This window comes from Centroberyx affinis, unplaced genomic scaffold, assembly GCF_046629955.1.
Source record: "Centroberyx affinis isolate AG114_WGS23_722 - 3 ecotype Tasmania unplaced genomic scaffold, CSIRO-AGI_Caff_v1 ptg003930l_1, whole genome shotgun sequence".
Taxonomy (NCBI): Eukaryota; Metazoa; Chordata; class Actinopteri; order Beryciformes; family Berycidae; genus Centroberyx; species Centroberyx affinis.
The window spans coordinates 1-20000 of record NW_027281760.1 but is presented as its reverse complement, the minus strand read 5'-3'; the positions used below and the strand labels follow the sequence as shown (position 1 = coordinate 20000).

The 20000-nt window shown below is 43.5% G+C and overlaps 1 protein-coding gene across 1 annotated transcript in view; it reads left to right on the top strand.

Moving 5' to 3' along the window:
- kank3 (KN motif and ankyrin repeat domains 3) overlaps window positions 1-19543 on the top strand; it is a gene marked incomplete at its 3' end in the record, with an annotated part of 22028 nt that extends 2485 nt beyond the window's left edge. The window contains 11 exon segments of the mRNA XM_071541682.1: window positions 825-917; window positions 1464-1983; window positions 2059-3344; window positions 5222-5324; window positions 6517-6577; window positions 6580-6755; window positions 7091-7181; window positions 8903-9122; window positions 11625-11767; window positions 14793-14993; window positions 19442-19543. Of these exon segments, the coding sequence (XP_071397783.1) occupies window positions 881-917; window positions 1464-1983; window positions 2059-3344; window positions 5222-5324; window positions 6517-6577; window positions 6580-6755; window positions 7091-7181; window positions 8903-9122; window positions 11625-11767; window positions 14793-14993; window positions 19442-19543 (2940 nt within the window).
- Between the last annotated feature and the right edge of the window lie 457 nt (window positions 19544-20000).

Here is a 20000-nt window from a genome sequence, read left to right as displayed (position 1 = left end):
GGAAAGTCATATCTATTAATTTACAAAGAATAAATAAGAAATATAAAATATCAGCATAAAAAGTACAGAATCGAAGCAATATACAAGATATAAGCAATAAAATACAATTAGCGCTAAAATACAACTACAACTAACGAGGGTGCAAAAACATCAGCAGCTAAAGTGCAGTAAAGGTGCAGTGGACAGATATGGAGTGATGGTGTATTCAGGTGTATTGGGGTGTTGAATGACATGTGTGGTTGGTGTAGAAATACTGTAATAATACTGCACATGCTGCCCATAATCAGTGGCTTATAGTGATATGTGAGTAAATATTGCACGTGCTCCAATAAGGCTGGGTATTGGCAAGGACCTCACGATACGATATGTATCACGATACATTGCAATACTCTACATAATTTACTGAAAATTTAAAAATAGAGCTGAAAATACAACTTGCTGTGTACCACCTGGGTAGTCTAATATGTACATCACATTATATTGATAACTCAGTGGACAAATTGAGTCAAAACTATTTAATTCAAAGGGATTTGAGGGAAATTTAAGGACATTTTAAATCCGTTTAAAACATGAATAATTTTTTTTAATGTATGGATACGAGGGGCTGGAAAATCGATACAGTATCATGGAAAAAAATATTGCAATACTCAGCTGTATCGATTTTTTTGCACAGCCCTAAGCTCCAATGATGGCAGCACATCAGTCCTGTCAGACTGAGGAGATGTCTGAGTTCAGTAGTGCCACAGCTTTTGGGAAGAAGCTGTTTTGCAAATTAACTCTTAAGCACATTCATGGAAAATGCATTGACTCTATGTTTTCTTTAGCCAGGTGTTGAGTTGACTCTGTCAGGTTGCCTGCTGAAAGCTCCCAGTCCAGAAAGATGACTCAGTCGGTGCAAGTTAACCCGAAGCTGCCTGGTAAGAAACCGCAGGAAGATGCTATCGCTATCTTATACTTCCATCTCACCTGTCTGCTTCTCTTGTGATGGTGTTAATGTTAATATTTACTGAGATGAGGTTCGGGTGTTGCCGCATGTCGTGTTTCCACCAGACCTTAATTAGTTGTTGTAAATAAATCGCAGATGGGTGGGGTTTACCACATGGAGATAGTTCAGATAGTGTCAGGGAAGCTGTCAACCACAGGAAAGTAAAATTAACTTAAATACGTTTCTGTGATTGTGTGTCACTCACTGCATTGTAAACCTCACACATCAGGTATCCAAGCCAGCTGTAATAAATAAACTATGAAAACATTACTTCAAGGTCATGCACTGACTATATAAGGTATTACCACTGATAAAGCAAATAAATAGTTATGTTTTCCTTTGGTTTATGTTGGTTTATATTTCAGCTTTATCGCTTTATCTCTAGTGAATGCAGTATTATGGAATCTTTTTGACATTAGATGTGGGTTTTTCCACCTCTGGTACGGCTGATGTAGCCATGTTGTCCTTTGCCCTGCAGATCTGGGCGCTCCATTCCTCTACTCCAGTCCGGAGGAGGCTGACCAGCCGGGCTCCTACTCCGTCCAGACTCCCTACGGTTTCCAGCTGGACCTGGACTTCCTCAAGTATGTGGAGGAGATCGAGAGCGGGCACAACCTCCGCCGGGCGCCCGTCAGCTCCCGCCGATCCGGCCGGGGGCTCAGAGTGTCCCAGAGGAGTCCGGGAGTGGGGGGGCGCGCCAGCGGCTGGACGTCCACAGAGTCTCTTGCGTCTCCGGCCAGCGAGGACGGCAGAGCTCCTCCCCCGCCGCCGCCACGCAACCGCATCGGGTCGGCGCCCTGCGAGGGTCTCTCCCTTTCCCCTCTGACCGTCCTCAGCGTCCCTCCCCTGTCTGCCGGGGCCAAAGTGCCGCCGCCTCCGCCGCAGCGCAACCCCAGAGTAGAGCGGACTCTTCTGGAAACCAGCCGGCGGCTACAGCAGGAGCAGAGCCACCAGCACCAGAATGGCGCGCGTTTCCAGCTCGCAGATCCTCCCAAGCCAGGCTTTAAGGCCACTGTACCGTCCCTGGTCTCTCCAGCTAATGCATCGTCTGCCACTGTGGACGGGTCTCTGTTGCTTTCACCCTTTCTGTCCACTACGCCGTCACAGGGTAGCTGGATTAAACCCAGTCCTCAGACTTCTGGGCGCAGCACTCCGGCTCCTGGCACCGCAGCGACTCCGGTCCCACCCAGCCAGCTGCAGACAGTTAGAGAGCAGATGGCCACGGCTTTGAAGCAGCTGAAGGAGATGGAGGAGCGGGTGAAGGGTGTTCCAGCGCTCGAGAGAGAGGTGGCCAAGCTTCGCGCAGAGAAAGACATGCTCCTGCTGGCACTGCAGGAGAAGAAGGCATCTGAGGAGGTGACCCAACAACGGCAGCAGTCTACAGAGTCCTCCACCCAAACCACAGAGCCCCTCCTAACCCCAACCAACCCCAATACCCAGAGTCGAGTAACTCCTCCAACCTCACCTGGTCGCAAAGGCCCTGGAAAATCTGGGGACCTGAAAAGGTTGACTGAGAAATTTGAGGGGAAAAGTGAGAAACCTGCAGAACCTTCAACAAAAGTTTTGGCCAAAGTTCCAGAGAAAGTTCCAGTTGTTGAGAAGAAGTCAGTGGCTGTTGGGGACGACCAGCCGATGGACTCTGTTGTTTTCTACTACAGCCAGGGCGTGAAAGACGCTTCCGAGGGCACCGAGGTCCACGTCCGTGAGACGGGCACCGGGACGGAAGCCCCGGCGGTTTGCGAGGAGGGAACGCAGGCCGGGGTGGAGACAGAAGAGGCTGCCGTTTGGGTGATGGAGTCACTGCTCGGGCTGACCAGCGAGGCACAGCGGGAGATAGACACCTTACAGGACACCATTAAATTCCAACAGGAGTCCATCGTGGCTCTGGAGGGCCGGCTGAGCGTGGCGGACAAAGACCTGGGAACTCTCAAAGCCCAGGTGGAGGAGACGAAGTCCAAAGTCACGTTCGAGAAAGGGGTTCTCGCCAAACCGGACATGACGCACGCCCAGGTAGAGACATCGACTTCTGAGTTAAAGCATGTTGCAGTTTTGTGCCGTCCTGAGGTGGCCGATGCGTGTATAGGCGAGGACCTAACAGCCAGCCAGACTGAACGGGGCACCCAGACCGAGGCTGCGGAGAAACCAGCGGAGCCAGTTCCTGTTGCTGTGGTCAGCACTGGGTGCCAGTGGGAGAATTTGTTTGAGGAAGCGGCTGAAGAGCAGAAAGTTACGGTGCCAAAAAAGAGACAATTGACCATCGCAGAGTACAAGGTCTCTCCTGATGAAGAGGTGGTCGGTGCGGCAGAGAAGAAGGAAGGAGAACAGGAAGAGGTGATGGCACCAAGCAACCCCAAGACAGGTGAGTGCTATGGGCCTTCATTACAGGATTTCCCAAGCTTGGGGTCAGGACCTCATATGCGGTTCCTTGAATTTTATTCAACAAGTACAACAAATGTACAGGAATTTGTCTTGGTAACAGTGATTACATTTATATGGACAGCAATAATCCGATATGTAAACGTAATTTTCTGATTACCTTAACCTGAATCAGGTCATAGTCGGAGTAAGTAGAATCACATTAAGACATGTGGAGGATTCTGATTTTAGTGTCATTATTAAAGGGCATTTTAGACTGTAAACACCTTAATGCAGTGGTTCTCAACGTGGGGTCCGGGGACCACCAGGGGTCCTTGAGGGGGTTCCAAGGGGTCCCCAGCAAATTGATGCATTTTTAAACTTCACCATTATTTCATTTACAATGAGTTAACACAATTAGAGACTGTAGAAGAATGACTATTTTGATCATAGTTTCTCTGTTATCGCTCTACCTAGAATACACATAGTTATGGAATTCTGGACTAAATCATATCTAACAATAAAAATATTGTCAGATATGAGTCCGAGAGACAAAATCTCATCAAATGGGGGTCCGTGGCCCTAATGTGGACCAAATTAGGGGTCCTTGATATGAAAAAGGTTGAGAATCACTGCCTTAATGGAACTAGGACTCTCTATTGAAGAGCATTTGTGGCTTTCTGCGACACAAGCGTTGATCCGACTGCTTGCCGACGCTCCCTCTGCCTTCCAGAGGTTATGAAGTTGTTTACAGAGAAAAAAAAAAAGATGACTGACAGCAGAAAAATGAAGTCCCAACATTTTCATGGTGAGATTGAAGCTGTCACCATGCTCAGGATTTTGAGGGAAATGGATATCACAAAGTTTTCAATAAAGTCTCAAACTGTCCGTGTCTCCAGTGATTCTCCTTTGTCCTGTTAATGGGACTTTGCTCCGCAGCATGTAAGGAGGAATATGAATGGAATAGTTCTATAAGCAACCCATGGAAACAGCTTAATCAGAATATTGTATTATTTAGAATAAGGCCAATAGTCGGATTATTGCTGTCTATGTAAATGTAGTAATTGATGCACAGACATATCGATATGTCAATAGTAATTCAAGTACATGCTGGTGATAACAGGATCTCACATACAGAGCAGAAGGACATTGTAAGGCAAATGATGACAGTAGACTTTACATATCATTACAAATATACATTCAGCAGGTATCCATTTGAAATATACATTCAGTTCCCTGAGGCAGTGGCTCTCAACGTGGGGTCAGGGGACCACCAGGGGTCCTTGAGGGGGTCCAGGGGGTCCCCAGCAAATTGATGAATTGTTAAACTTCAGCATTATTTAATTTACAAGACGTTAACACCATTAGAGAATGTAGAAGAATGACTGTTCTGATCATAGTTTCTCTGTTATCGCTCTTCCTACAATACAGATAGTCATGGAATTCTGAACAAAATCATATCTAACAATAAAAATATTCTCAGATTTGGGTCCAAGAGACAAAATCTCATCAAATGGGGGTCTGTGGCTCTAATGTGGACTAAACTAGGGGTCCTTGATATGAAAAAGTTTGAGAATCACTGCCCTGAGGAATGTGTGGGAAGGGTGGGAAGACAATTTCCATGTATTCAAAATTTTGAGGGTTAACAAATCTTCTGACCTCATTATTTTGAAAAAAAAGTTTGACCTCTTGGACAAGGAACTAAAACTTTAGAACGACTGATAAATTTACTAATTTATTTACAGTATTATAAAAGCGATGGCGTTGTCTTCCAGTCGATAATTGATAATATCATTATGTTTAGGGTATGTGTGCCAAATACTCCCTGGTTCGCTTTGTTTAAATGATTGTTTGGTCCATCTGCATCCTCTATGGCAACAGGTTTGCTGAAATCAATCATGAAGAGGAAGGATGGGAGTAACTCGGGCGAGAATCGCTCCGCTGGCAAGAAGAGCCTGCAGTTTGTTGGCATTCTCAACGGAGGGTGAGCAACACGAACTTCCACACATTTTTAGCGCAGTATAAACAAAACGAGGGCCGGCGGGTGGCCTAGTGCTTGGAAAGTTCTGTAACTAAAAGGTCACACGTTTGATCCCTGCAACAGACAATGTGTCCCATCAACAGCCATTGTGTCTTTGATCAGGACACTGAACCCCTCCTTGCTCGATTGACCGATTTTTAAAATAGCTTTAGATAAGAGAGCCACCTAAATGCCTAAAAAGTTATCTGTGCAAGTTTCGTTTTGTTTCTTTATTCACACATATAAAAATTTAAAAGAGAAGGATACAATATATAATTTGCAAGTGAATGTGAAGGAGAATTGCCTAAAAACCCTCCAGGGGCTTGAAAAGTGGCATTCTCCAGGCAGCATATTACAAAAAATAATTACAGCAATGTAAAATACACAATTTGAATGTATCTATAAATAAGTTGGTAACACTTTATAATAACCATCATTAATAAATGGTAAATTGATAGTTAATTAAACTTTAGTTAATAGTTATTTTACTGTTAACAAACAATGAAATGATCATTAGTTTTCACAATTAGTTTGTGTAATATAAAATCATTTGTTTATAAATGATATATTGTATCATAGCTGATAAGAGACGGTAAAAAGGGTAAAAAGCTATGATACAATATATAATTTATAAACAAATGATTTTATATTACACAAACGAATGATAAAATAACATAAATTATAGCAATAATTAGTAAACATTATTAATGATCATTTCATTGTTTGTTAACAGTAAAATAACTATTAACTAAAGTTTAATTAACTATCAATTTACCATTTATTAATGATGGTTATTATAAAGTGTTACCAATAAGTTTAGACATAGTAAAAAACGGAGACATAGTTCAGCATAGTACTTGACAACAATGCATCCCATAATACCCATCTATTACACAAGTATAAAGAATCAGTCATAGTCATAAAACACACACACACACACACACACACACCAGGAATACTCATTCATAATACATGCAAATATACACTAACACTATCATTAACAGACTAAGAGTAGACACTCGTGATATGGCTTAGAGTTTTCATAAGACAAGAAAGATAAAGAAGAATACACACAGAAATAATGACCAAAAAAAAAAGTTAAGAAAACTCTGCTCTATATTCCACCAAAAATCAATGCCCCCCCCCCCCCCCCCAGGTATGAATCCACATCCAGTGAAGAAGAAGAGGAAGAGGAGGAGGAAGAGGAGGAGGAGGAGGGGGGAGTTCTTCGGGAGGAAGCGGAGAGGGCGAATGCTCGGACAGCACCGAGGAGGACGAGGCGGCTCTGGAGGAAGAAACGTCTGACGAGGAGAGAAACGTCAACCTGGACGAGAGCGACACCGACGAGGAAACCCTGAGGGCGAGGAGCGATGCGTCCGATGCTGTGAAAGAGAAGTAAGGAACTGTGTCAGGGGGCTGCTTGGTTTCACTGGAAAAACATCAAAATGGCAAGATTTGACTTCTGCAATTTTGTAATCGCGAGAGCCTGCGGGTTTTTCATAGAGGGGAAGAACGTATGGTGCTGTGAATGTGAATGCATGGCCTACAAATCAAGAGAGAAAGGGAAAAGGAAAAGAGAAAAAGGAAAATATGTACAAAAAGCTGTGTCCAAATGTTTTGCAGTTTGTATCACAATTGCGGTATGAAGCAAATTATCAGTCTTCTGAGGCAGATGAAACAAAAATGATCAGCCTCACATGTTATAGTATGTGAATCTGTCTTTGTCACAGGTTTGAGCTGAGCACGAAAATGCGCGAAGCCTGTCTCATCCTGAAGAACCACCTGAACGACGACGTCAAAACACTGAAGAGTAAGGAAGTGGTGAGTCCCGCTTTCTTCTTCAATCCGTCTGATTCTCCCCGAGTTAATACCTTCAGCTTCATCTCTGGATCGATGTTAAATAAAGCGCAGCAATGTTTATTCATGACTGAGTTAATGAAAGCTGTGGGACTGGTATTTGAAATGAATGGTCAATTGATCCTGTTGGGGGTTTTTTTTTTGGCAGCAGCAAACATTAAAAACACAATAGACACAAGAACAGTTCCATGTAACAATAACAGATCAGTCTAGACTGAGCAAAGGCTGAGGAACTGAATCACTGTGGTGTCTAACTGCAGATGGTGTAAAGGATTTCCTATAACATTCAGTGGAACACCTTGGCAGGACAAGGCCAGGACTTAAAAATACTGTGGTTGTCCCTGAATGCACTGCAGAGTCATGTGTTGGGCGCTGTTTGTAACGTTAACTAAATAATGAGCCAGTCCCGGATGAGAAAATACCACCAGCCAAATACTGCTAATTGTTTGTCTGTGTCTGCTAAATTACTTTATTCTAGCAGCCACTTTGGCAGGTAACCTGTGAGTTATACTCTCGGGTAGGATGGCCTGCTCTGGCCACCCGTAAGCTCTGTCATTGGTACACTTGTATACACTCACCGGCCACTTTATTACACCTATCTGGTACCAGCTGGTCATCTGTTGCTATAGCCCATTTATCATAAGGGCCAACAACTTGTGTGTTCAGAGATGCACACCACTGTTGTAAAGAGCTGTTATTTGACCATTTGTGGCCTTTCTGTTAGCTTGAACAAGTCTACCCATTCTCTGCCATCTTCTGACCTCTCTCATTAACAAGATGTTTTTGCTCACTGGATGTTTTTCGTTTTTCGCACCATTCTCTGTAAACTCTAGAGACTGAAGTGCGTGAAAATCCCAGGAGGGCAGCAGCTGTTTCATGCTGGTACCACCATGTTTGGCACCAACAATCAGACCACAGTCAAAGTCGCTTAGATCGCGCATTTTGCCCATTCTAACGTTCGGTCGAACAAAAAAATAAACTTCTTCACCATGTCTGCAAGCTTTATGTACTGAGTTGCTGCCACATGATTCACTGTTTGGACTAGCAGGCTATTTGCATTCACAAGCAGGTGTACCTAACAAAGTGTAGTTCTTGAATTCTTGGTCTGCTCCCATACTACCTATGTGTCTTTATCACGCAGAAAAAGTGCCGGACAATACTCTTTGCGTTCTCAGGACTTTCTTTATGCTTTCTGTCCCAAATGCCCGTATGGAAATTGGAAAACGGGCATTTGTGTATTCTGCTCCCTCGGCATGGAATACGTTGCAGAATGACTTGAAACTCAATGAATTAATCTCATTACGTTCTTTTAAATCCAAAATGAAAGAATTAGAGGCAGATTCCTTAAGATGTCAATGTTTTTAATTTACCTGGTTATTAGTTCTTTTTAATTTTGTCTCCTTTTGTGTTTTCTGTCTGTAAATTATGTGTTTTTATTTATGCTGCTGCCTGTCTTGGCCGGGTCTCCCTTGAAAAAGAGATTCTCAATCTCAATGGGACTTTCCTGGTTAAATAAAGGTTAAATAAAAATAAAATTTGGAGGGCCTATTGTACTCCAAAAATCTAGTTGGCATAAGACAGTTATGTGAGTGGTGAATTTTGGGATTTGCCAGCCATTGTAGTCGGTGGACAAAACGATTCAGTTTTACTCCCTGATTTGTGATTCATGATCCCCCCACCCTCAGCTCTCCAGCACCCACACCGTCCAGTTGGAGTGGTTCCGCATCTCCAGCGCCAAGATGGCCCAGCCGCCGCGGGTCTCCGACTACCTGATGGCGTTCACCGAGGTGTCGGCGACGCTGCTGCAGCACATAGTCAACATGACCGACGGCAACGGCAACACGGCTCTGCACTACAGCGTCTCCCACTCCAACTTCAGCGTGGTCGGGCTGCTGCTGGACACAGGTCAGAGCAAGGAGACTTTAGAGAAGGAACGGACGATACGACGCTACGCTGTGTGTTAGCGTTCACACTGGGCTGCAGGATTAAGGCTATTATTGTGCTAACATCAGGGCGTCCAATTCCAGACAGCATATGACCAAAAAAATCACAATCATATCCCAATATATTTCATCCTGTACTGTTTTCGTTGAATTTTCCCATAAATGAACAATCCTCCATCTCTCTTTTTTAAAGTTTAATATCGCTTTTACCTTAACTTGTAATTGATTTTCTTCCAGTCCCTGCAAATGGATGATAGCGCACCTATTTTTGAGATTCAAAATTCGTATCCAATTCCGGACACTTACTTTGGTCCGTGTCGGTGTATTCATATACTCGATATTAACCCTTTATTAACCCTTCCTGTACCTTCACAATGTTACAGACACTTGTAAGAAGTGCAGGCTCTGTACTCAAAGCTCTTATTTTTCCATTTATCAGCCGATACTGATTCTCTACATGAAGTAACTGTCGCCCAAAGTGGAATTTAAGGCTTCCCGCTTCTTGTTCGTGACTAAGTTCGTAACTTAGTGTTTTATATGCTTAAATGTGTACAGATATTTGTGAAATTTGATACCTAGCTTCTTAAATGTGTATGAATTTACATCACTTAGCTTTCGGTTGGGAACTCCGTATAAAGATGGCGGTAAACACCGGAAATTACGCGAGTGACCGAGTGGCCGGAATTGGATACAATTCCGTTACATATTGTGATTGATTCCTATTAGTGGAAACAAGCTTATTACTGGAGTTTTAGTTATACAAATATTTCAGAAGAAGGCAGAAATAATCTCATTGATTGGTTGAAGTCCAGTGAAAAAGACAAGAGAGGAGGAAGCTAATGTTATGAAGCCTAGCGCTCTGCTACTAACTGAAAAAATACAATCTATCCATACTAAGTTATCTAGGTTAGCTAGTTAGCTAGCTGACCTTCAAGTTCAAACTAGCCATACTAGCCTATTGCTATCTAAGTAAGCTAGTTAGCTAGCTGCTGATCTTCAACATCATGAATGCCATGAATGAAAAAAGAAGTCATTGCATTTATATTTTTTTATTTGTGTTTTGATCAGAGTTCCTCCTTTGGCATTCAAGTTTGCCAACTTGCGCTCTGCAAAACTGTGGTTCTTTGGCTCCGCCCACTGAGGTTTAACTCAACCAATAAGAATATTTCTGCCCCTAGAGAAGATCTCAGAAGCTGAGAATTGTTTGTATAACTAAAACTCCAACATGCAACAATTATTCATCTAAGTGATTTGAAAACAAAATTTTATTACACTTTTTTCATATCTCATATTAGCACCTTGACTATTTTCATCTGTAGTTGACATTCAAATTGAAATTACATGTTTGAAAATTGTGATATACCCATATCCTACGATTACTACACGGGAGCCGTAATGAAAAGCTCTGGGAGCAGTTAGTGTTGTGTTGAATGGGCAGACTGATCTTCAGCTTTGCCTTTCCAGTTCAAACGGATGATGGAGTCGTTGGTAATTTCTTATGTGGCTCACTAGCTGCCGTTTCATTGATTTTTGAAGCGTATCATTTGATGGCTTAAATCCTCCCATGTTAGCAGTGACATTTCTGTGGGCTCCTTGTTTATAGATTCCTGGGTCAGACAGAGGAAGGCAGAGTTGTGTAGTGGAACATGTGCAGTGCTGCACCAGGTGAATCTGTGCAGGACTTACACTGCAGGAGGGTTATAAGCTGCTCTGTTGCATTTCAGTGAGCAGTGGTTTTGCCGGCTTGCAGCCAACCTAATTTCTAATGATTGTTATCTACCATTTGTTATCTTAAATCAATATTGTGTCTTCGAGCATTTGGCTTGACTCTATGTGGGAGTACATTTAGTTTTATTTTTGTGTGTGTATTTATTTTATTTCAAAATTTAATTAGAGGATAAACCCCTTGAGATCCACCATCTCATTTTCGAGGGGGTCCTCAGGCACAAAACATAGAAGTTAACAACATATAAAAAAACAAAACACATAAATAATAATAATGATAATAAATTAAACAATCCAATGACACATAACAATCAACATAGTAACATTTACAAGGACATACACATACTCACAAGGGCTCTCACACCATCCCAAACCACACCCGCTACATCTGTTACAAATGTCATCAGTACAAAAGAATGAACAAGAAATAAAATAAATGAACGGACCAAATAACATTATGTCAAAGTACTGAGTCTACTTATAAACTAAAAATGAAGGTAAATACAATCAAAAACAAGAACAAGTAGATTTAAGGTGAACAAGCAAAGAAGTCTTGAAGTTATGGAAAGAAGTAATCGATCTAAATGAGTTAGGCAAATTATTCCGGTCTGATGGTGCTTTAAACTTAAAAGCAGTGTATGTGTATATATGTATGCATTTGTGTGTGTGTGTATATACTGTATGTGTGCACTTACAGTATATGCTTCAGTGCTAAATTTGGACCATGTATTCCCTGCAGGCGTGTGCTGTGTGGATAAGCAGAACAAGGCGGGTTACACGGCCATCATGCTGGCTGCTCTCTCTGCTGTGAAGGAGGAGGACGACATGGCCGTGGTCAAGAAGCTGTTCAGTCAGGGCAACGTCAACGCCAAGGCCAGCCAGGTGAGTCTCAGCGAGAACCGCTCACAGCACTCTGATACTGTACATAACACTCAGGTGCATCGTTTGCTCCTGATGTGCAGCCTGAAGCCACTTTTAGTTCCTACTTCCATGTTCCCACTGTCATCCGGCTGTAGCTTGTTCCTGTCCTCCCTTTCCAAAAAAACATGTGAATTCAAATTTCAATTTATAGGTGAAGTGTTTTGGGGGTTTTTTTACGTTTTCACCTGACATGCAAAGAGACAGTTCACAGGTGAAAATGCCATTTTCCTGTTCACATATGAAAACCAGCATGAGTCCGAAAGAAACACATGTGCTTTGGTTTTTCACATGTGACTTTCTTTGTGAGCCTCTAGTCAGCTCCACCAGTCAGAAGAGTCAGTCTTCACTTGGCTGGTCCTGGTCCCAAGCAGCATGAATTAAGCGTGATTTAAAGATACTCGATTATGAACTTGAGCCCATGAAACATAAAACCAAAAAGCAGAATCAAATCTACATTATTTGAGCCGAACTGAGGAGATTCAGTCGCCGATTTGCTCTTTTACCAGCATTAGATCTTTATAGTGTGTTTTGGGTTGAGCGTTCCTCCACTCCGTTCAAACTTGGCATCGAAGACCTGTCCCCCCCTCCCCCCCGGTTTACAGAGTGTGTGTGTGTGTGTGTGTGTGTGTTAAGAGATTTTTTATTTCCCCAAAGAGTTTTGAATGTCACATACTGGTAAAGAGTTCAAAGTTCAGTGAGTTCAAAACGGTTCTGATGTTGGACTTTGTAGACGTCACGAGGAGAGAATGAATATCCACTTTATCCTTACAGCTGTTTTTTAAAGAAAAAAAGAGTTGGAGGCATAATGTCCCTCCTTGTTCACTGCATATTTCAAGTGTGAGGAAAGGTTACCTCCGAAGTAATGAAGCACTAAATTCAAAGGCAGAGACCAGAGGAATGACTGGTTGAGTTGGACAGTTGTACATGTCTCTTAGGCAGATTGGATTGGATTAAGGAAATGTGTGGCCCTGCGTGACACTCAGGGCATCTGAGGGAATCTCATGACTTCTGAGTGTTTTTGTCTCTTTGGTTTGTCTAATCAAGTTGTGTGTGTGTGTTTGGACACGGCGCCTGACAGGCTCCTGCACTGCCAAGTCATAGGACTCTGCATTTATAGCATCACTGGCTATAAATCCAATTACCGGTCCTTGTTATTGTTGCTGTGGGGGAAAATACACAAAGGCACACAATGCAGCTTTAGAGTCAGGAATTTAACTCGTCCCACTGCTGTGTTGTAAGTTTGGCTTTTGGAGTAAAGTTATGTGCCAAGTGAAGATTGCAAACATACAGACTTTTTTTTATATGGCACAAAAAAGACATTTCCTTCAACTGGTGACAAATCTGATGCCATGAAATTGCGTTAGAGGTAAGAGCAGCAAGTTCAAGTTGATTTATTTCTATAGCCCTTCATCACACAGCCTGTCTCAGAAAGAGCCTAACTAGATCTGACTGATCAACCATAGAACAGAATTATGTAACGCAAACCCAAGGAAGCAGAACAAAGTTTTAGCAAGACATAGCAAGCCTACCTATAGCCCAGTGGTTCTCAACATGGTGTCCGGGGACCACCAGGGGTCCTTGATGGAGGTTCCAGGGGTCCCCAGCAAATTAATTAATTGTTAAACTTCAGCATTATTTCATTTACAAGAAGTTAGAGACTTAGAAAATGTAGAAGAATGACTGTTTTGATCATAGTGTCTCTGTTATCTCTCTACCTACAGTATAGATAGTCATGGAATTCAGCACAAAATCATATCTAGCAATAAAAATATTCTCAGATGTGGGTCCGAGAGACAAAACTCATCAAATGGGGGTCCGTGGCCCTAATGTGGACTCAATTAGGAGTCCTTGATATGAAAAAGGTTGAGAATCACTGGCCTAGCCTACCCAGCACCACCAGCCTTAGACCCTCGAAACATACAAGGAAAAACTCCCAAGAAAACCTTATTAGTAAAAAAAAAAAAAATGGAAGAAACCTTGGATGGGCCGAGACAGAGGGGATCCCCCACCGGGACAGCTGAGTGTGCAATAGGTGCCGGGACAAACAGTGGAATAGACAGTAACATGGACAGTGACATAAGAAACAAGTTATGATAATACTCTCTAGAGCAGTGATTCTCAACCTTTTTCATATCAAGGAGCCCTAATTTAGTCCACATTAGGGCCACGGACCCCCATTTAATGAGATTTTGCCTCTCGGACCCAAATCTGAGAATATTTTGGAACCTTCTCAAGGACCCCTGGTGCTCCCCGGACCCCATCTTGAGAACCACTGCTCTAGAGAATTAATCTTTCACTACTATAAGTTTTGTTGTATGCGTCATCTTCTACCGAAGCTTAGCTGCTCTCAGAACCGTTCTCTTAATTTTCATGCTTTATTATACATTGGACAAATTGGGAAAATCTGGGTGGAGTAAATCAATGACTACTGCTCTCCTATTGCATACGAGCTACCACTGAAATGCCCTTTAGCAAGGCACTGAAGCCCCAGCTGCTGCAGCAGGAGACTGTGGTTGAACTGGGCAGGAAAGTGTGGAGCAGGTCAGGGCTGAAAAAGAGAAAAACCATGTGTGCTTAGCAAACTTTCTCTGGATAAACGCAAGTAAAAAAAAAAGGCTATACCTTTCCTAGTTAATCTTTAGTTAAAGCAAACACTTTCCTTATTTACATTATTTGAAATAGTAGAACAGGATTATATCAGCAGGTCAGTATGTGTTGTTACCTCTGCTAACAAAGTAGGAAGGAGGTTGGTGTCACCAGTCTGTGTCTGTGTGTTATAAGATATGTCAAATGTAACGAATGGGTTTTGCCCCGTCCCAAGGATCAGATGATTAGATTTTAGCGGTGATCCGGACCAAATAATCTACAAGGAGACACATTGATGATTTTAGAGTCAATGTTCTCATCACCATCTAATGCGTAAACAAAGAAAAACTGTGTGTTCCTTTCGAGGACAAATTACATTTACATTTCTGTCCGTCTCCAGGCGGGCCAGACGGCGCTGATGCTCGCCGTCAGCCACGGGCGGCAGGAGATGGTGCGGGCGCTGCTGGACTGCGGCGCCGACGTCAACGTGCAAGACGACGAGGGATCCACGGCGCTGATGTGCGCCAGCGAGCACGGCCGAGCCGAGATCGTCTCGCTGCTCCTGGAACAGCCTGGATGCGACATATCCATCGTGGACAACGTACGGCATTTACATTTTAGGCATTCAGTCAGAAAATGAGGTGGAACTCTGTGCCGTGTTTTGTGACGGTGTAGCTGTTTCTCTTAGAAGGGCTCTAGGTGTTCCCCCCCCCCCCCCAGCAAATTGACTTTATGAACTTATCTCCTCTATTTTAAAGGCACAGTGATGATTTTAGATGAGGTCTGAAGGTTATGGCGCTTTTCCACTGCATGGTACCGGCTTGACTCGACTTGACTCTACTTGCCTTTTTGGGTTTTCCACTGGCCAAGTACCAGGTACCAGGTACCATATTAGGTAGTACCTGGTACTTTTTTTCGTAGCACCTCCGTCGAGGTTCCAAGCGAGCTGAGGCGAGCTGAGGCGATACCAAAAAGTGACGTGAAAACACTGCAGACCACTGATTGGTCGGAGAATCGTCATCGCGACACGGGACGTATATGCTAACGTTAGCTACCAGGCTAGCTTACCCTCTTGCGTCGCCTTGAGCAGCCAGAGAGCAGTCTGCTGTCTCGCTGCCTTCAGCCTCTTCTGAAATAAAAATCTGTCTCCTTGCTGTGACTAACAGCCTCACACGAGAATCAAGAACACCATCGCTTCCATATCCTCCATTGTAGCTGTGTGTCGCGTTTCATGCAGCGTCGCAGCGTCGCTATGACGACCAGTTTGGGGGGTGGGGCACGTTGAGGGGGTACTATCTGCGGTGGAAAACCAAGTGGTACTACCAAAAGCGAGGCGAGGCGAGGCGAGGCGAGTTGAGCCGGTACTATGCAGTGGAAAAGTGGCATTAGTTCCCTGGACGAAACGTAGGGTCAGATTCAGCCCAAAGACTAAAGACCATTCTGAAGAGAAGCAGCAGTTTAGTGATTTGTGGTGTAGGATTTGTCAAGTCAAGGCAAAATTTATTTGTATAGCACATTTAAAACAACCACAGTTGACCAAAGTGCTGAACAGGCTTAAAATACCAAAATAAACGAATATAAAAGTAAATAACACATAAGAATAAAAGAAAACAATAGACATAATAATAATAAAAGAATTGCGGCACAATAAAAGATGAAGTCAAGGTGTCAAGCTCAACTTGAATTAAATGCCAGGGAGAAGAGGTGGGTCTGAAGCAGCGACTTAAAGGTTTCTAGGGTCTGAGCAGTTCTTATATGAAGAGGTAAGATGTACCAGAGATTAGGGGCAGCCACCGCAAAGGCTCGGTCGCCTCTGTTTTTGTGCCTAGATGTGCCAAGAGCGTCCGGTTGGTCGACCTCAGCGCTCTAACTGGAGTGATGATGATGCAAGAGTCCTGCTAGATAAGGTGGCGCCGGCCCATTTAAAACCTTAAAAACAAGTCTTAAAATCAATCCTGAAACGGACAGGAAGCCGGTGGAGGGAGGCCGATACTGGTGTTATGTGATCACGCTTTCTTTTTCCAGTTAGAAGACGAGCGGCTGCATTTTGTACCAACTGCAGACGACGGAAGAGACGACTGATCCACACCCACATACAAGATCTTTGTCTGTCACTGGTGAACCTGACGGTGCGTTCACACTGTCAGCATCACCATCAACAACTCACCTGAAGCTCATTCATTTCTCACAGAGCTGAGCGACCGGGGAAACTTTGCCTCGATGTTTGTCGGTTGAGAAAAGTTGGCCACGGCTGAACTTTCAGATTTCCACACTTCCTTGTTTCCCCTACTGATGTGATTTAGCGTTATGAACAATAGTTCTGTCTGCCAAGTGCAAACTGGAGAAGTTAATTCCTGCCATTCAAAAATTCCCAGTTCTCTACAACATCTATTTGAAAGATGACAGGAACAAACATCTGGACCAGACCAAACTGCATGAAACACAATGGAGAAACACTGAATACTAAGGCAGTACAGTATGAGTACAGTACGGTGGTTCTCAACGTGGGGTCCGGGGACCACCAGGGGTCCTTGAGGGCATTCCAAGGGGTCCCCAGCAAATTGATGAATTGTTAAACTTCATTATTTTGTCATTTTAGAATGACTATTTTGATCATAGTTTCACTGTTATCTCTCTACCTACAGTACAGATAGTCATGGAATTCTGGACAAAATCATATCTGACAATAAAAATATTCTCAGATTTGGGTCCGAGAGACAAAATCTCATCAAATGGCTCTAATGTGGACTACATTAGCGGTCCTTGATATGAAAAAGGTTGAGAATCACTGCAGTATGGGACACTTGTGCCATGAAAGAACTATCCCTGTGTAGATCCAGAGCCTCCTGTCAGACCTCTGACCACCGAAAACATCTGAGTGCTTTCTAGTCTGGGATTCAGCTTAATCTGCATTCAGGAAGCGGCTCCTCGGGGGGAAATTGGTCTGCACCGTTTCCTCTCCTTGTCACCTCTTCCTCTCCTTCTCTGCTTCTTTCTTTTTTTTTCCCCAAAGAGCTAGCAAGACAGGCCGGGCGCCAGAGCACCATGACCAGATTACTTTCATCTGTCCTCTCTTCAAATCGGTGGCGTTTACAGGAAACACAATCACTGGGCTGCTCACAGGCCCCCGAGGGACGAATTAAACAGCCACAGTCCTCCGTTCAGTTTAGACACAATGCCCTGCAGGCCGATGCACTGAGACTGTTACTGTGCATAATTCACTGGATGACCCAAACAGGAGTCAAAACATTATTTATCCGTTTTGGGAAAAAAAGTAATTGTTTGCAGTCCAACAGTCAATATCTTTTAAACTCTCGAGGATCCAGACTGTACAAACATTATCATTCTGTTGACTAAAGACTTCGGTTAGCTACTATCTTTTCAAAGTACCATAGTTTTTTTGATTTTTATTTACATTTTTTATTTAAATTTTCAACACCATGAAATACAGCCTTTTACGTTCGTATAATATAAAATACAACATAAAATTGCTGCATTAACACAAAACAAAACAAAAAACAACAAGAATGCTCCTCCTGTTAAATGGTAAGCTAAACAAAAGAAAATAAAACTGCATTGCACTGCAAACTTCAACTGCATTGTCCACAAAAATTAGTCATTCACTCGATCATCTGTTAAATCGAAGTCCTTAACATAATTAATGAAGGGCATCCATATATTCTCAAATATACACTGTTTAGCTTTAATATGCAAGTTATCCTTTCTAATAGAAGGCTTGATAACATCCGTCTTATCAAAGTACCATAGTTTGTTTTGATTTTGTGCGTTTTGGAGTAGTGTCACTTTCTTCCAGTCGTGTCAATCTCACTTCATAACGAAACTCTTCAGCTGTTTTCTCGTCGCTGCTTCTGATATTTCCTCCTCCTCCTCCTCTCGTGTGGATCTGCACAGCAGTGTGTCTTAAAGTGATTTTACAGCGGACCGGTCTGGATGCGAGAGGAACGGCCCGGCAGACAGATATCTGAGCGTTCACATCTGCCAGAATGAGTTGGCCATACAGGCAGCGCATGGGTTGGGTTTCAGCACGACACAGCTGGACCAGGAGGTGGGGGGGGGGGGGGGGGGGGGGGGGGGGGGGGGGGGGGGGATTTGGAAAAGCCCCCAAATCCCCGTCCGACAAAAAAAAAGAATAGAACACCGTGACAAACTGCAAATTCACCAGGATTGTGAGGAACGTTATACAGAGAAGTACAAGTTATACGGGGAAGTGTAGTGCAAATGTTGAACCTGACTTAGTTAGGTTTGCATTTACATTTTATGCATTAAATGGCTCTCTTACCCAGAGGAACTTAACAATGGGAGCAACAGTAGAACAAGGATTGTCAACATTACAAGCAAGTACTAGTAAGTGAGTTCAAGGGTCAAAGCCACAGAGTGTTTCTCAATCTGTGTTCTTATCCTCCATGACACATTTGATATAATATCTAGAAGGCAAAGTACGATTCCCAAACAAAAGAAAACAGAGGATGAAGGATGCATAAAGACCCCAGTAGGTTACTTGCCAATCGAGGATTCACATCAGATGGTTTCTTTGCCGATGAGACGAGACGCCGCAAGATCAAGAACGACGCGTCACATCCACATGAAATGCATGGGAACATGAACAGCTGTGCGTCTTCACTGATCGCGTGACGTCAAGCGCCGAGACAGTCCGTCTCAAACTGTAAAGACGCCTCTCTGATGCCTCTCTGTTCTCGCATTCTTGAGAAGTTCGTTCTCCCCGAGAGACGACTTGGGAACATCGTTCTCCACACGGACACAAGTATCGACTCGGCGTTGTTGGATTTGATAAACACCTACAGCGTCCTGACAATAGATGTGAGGACTGGTGATGTGCCTTGTACTGTACATAAAGCTCTGATCATAGACCTTGTCAAAATGAATAGCCTTGAGCAGCCAGAAGTCTTCTCCTTCATGTCTTATGGGCCTATAAACCTACTTTCCTCTCTCTCTCTCTCTCTCTCTCTCTACCTCCCCCCCCACCCTTTCTATCTGTTCCTCTGTCTGTCTTCCTCCCTCCGTCTGTAGGATGGCAGCAACGCTCTGTCCATCGCCCTGGAGGCGTCTCACAACGACACAGCTGTGCTGCTCTACGCCCACATGAACTACGCCAAGACCCAGGCTGCTGTGGTGAGTCAACCCCCCCCCCCTCACCCCCCCACCCCACCCCCATCCCACAACCCCCCCCACCCCTGTCACAGGTCACCCTGGGGGTCCCAGCATACAATGTAACATGGAAGATATATTTCTACTATACAGATTTATTATCATGTCTGTATTCTTTGTGATAAATGCCTTTTCCTTGTGAAATGAACACTTGCAACCTTCTTCAAATTCTTAAAGCTGCACCAGGGAACTTCCCACATCGGGCACTTCAAACGGCAGCAATTCAATTCAGTTCAGTTCAGTTCAGTTCAGTTCAGTTCAGTTTATTCACAAATCAGTTAAAATACAAGTACAATCTTATGAGACATAATGGAGATATGTGAAATGGGACACCCTGATAAGCTATCTGAAGCTTGAGAATAGGGGCCCAGACACTAAGCAGATAGTATTTAAAATATATGTTTACTAACACGAAAAAGTG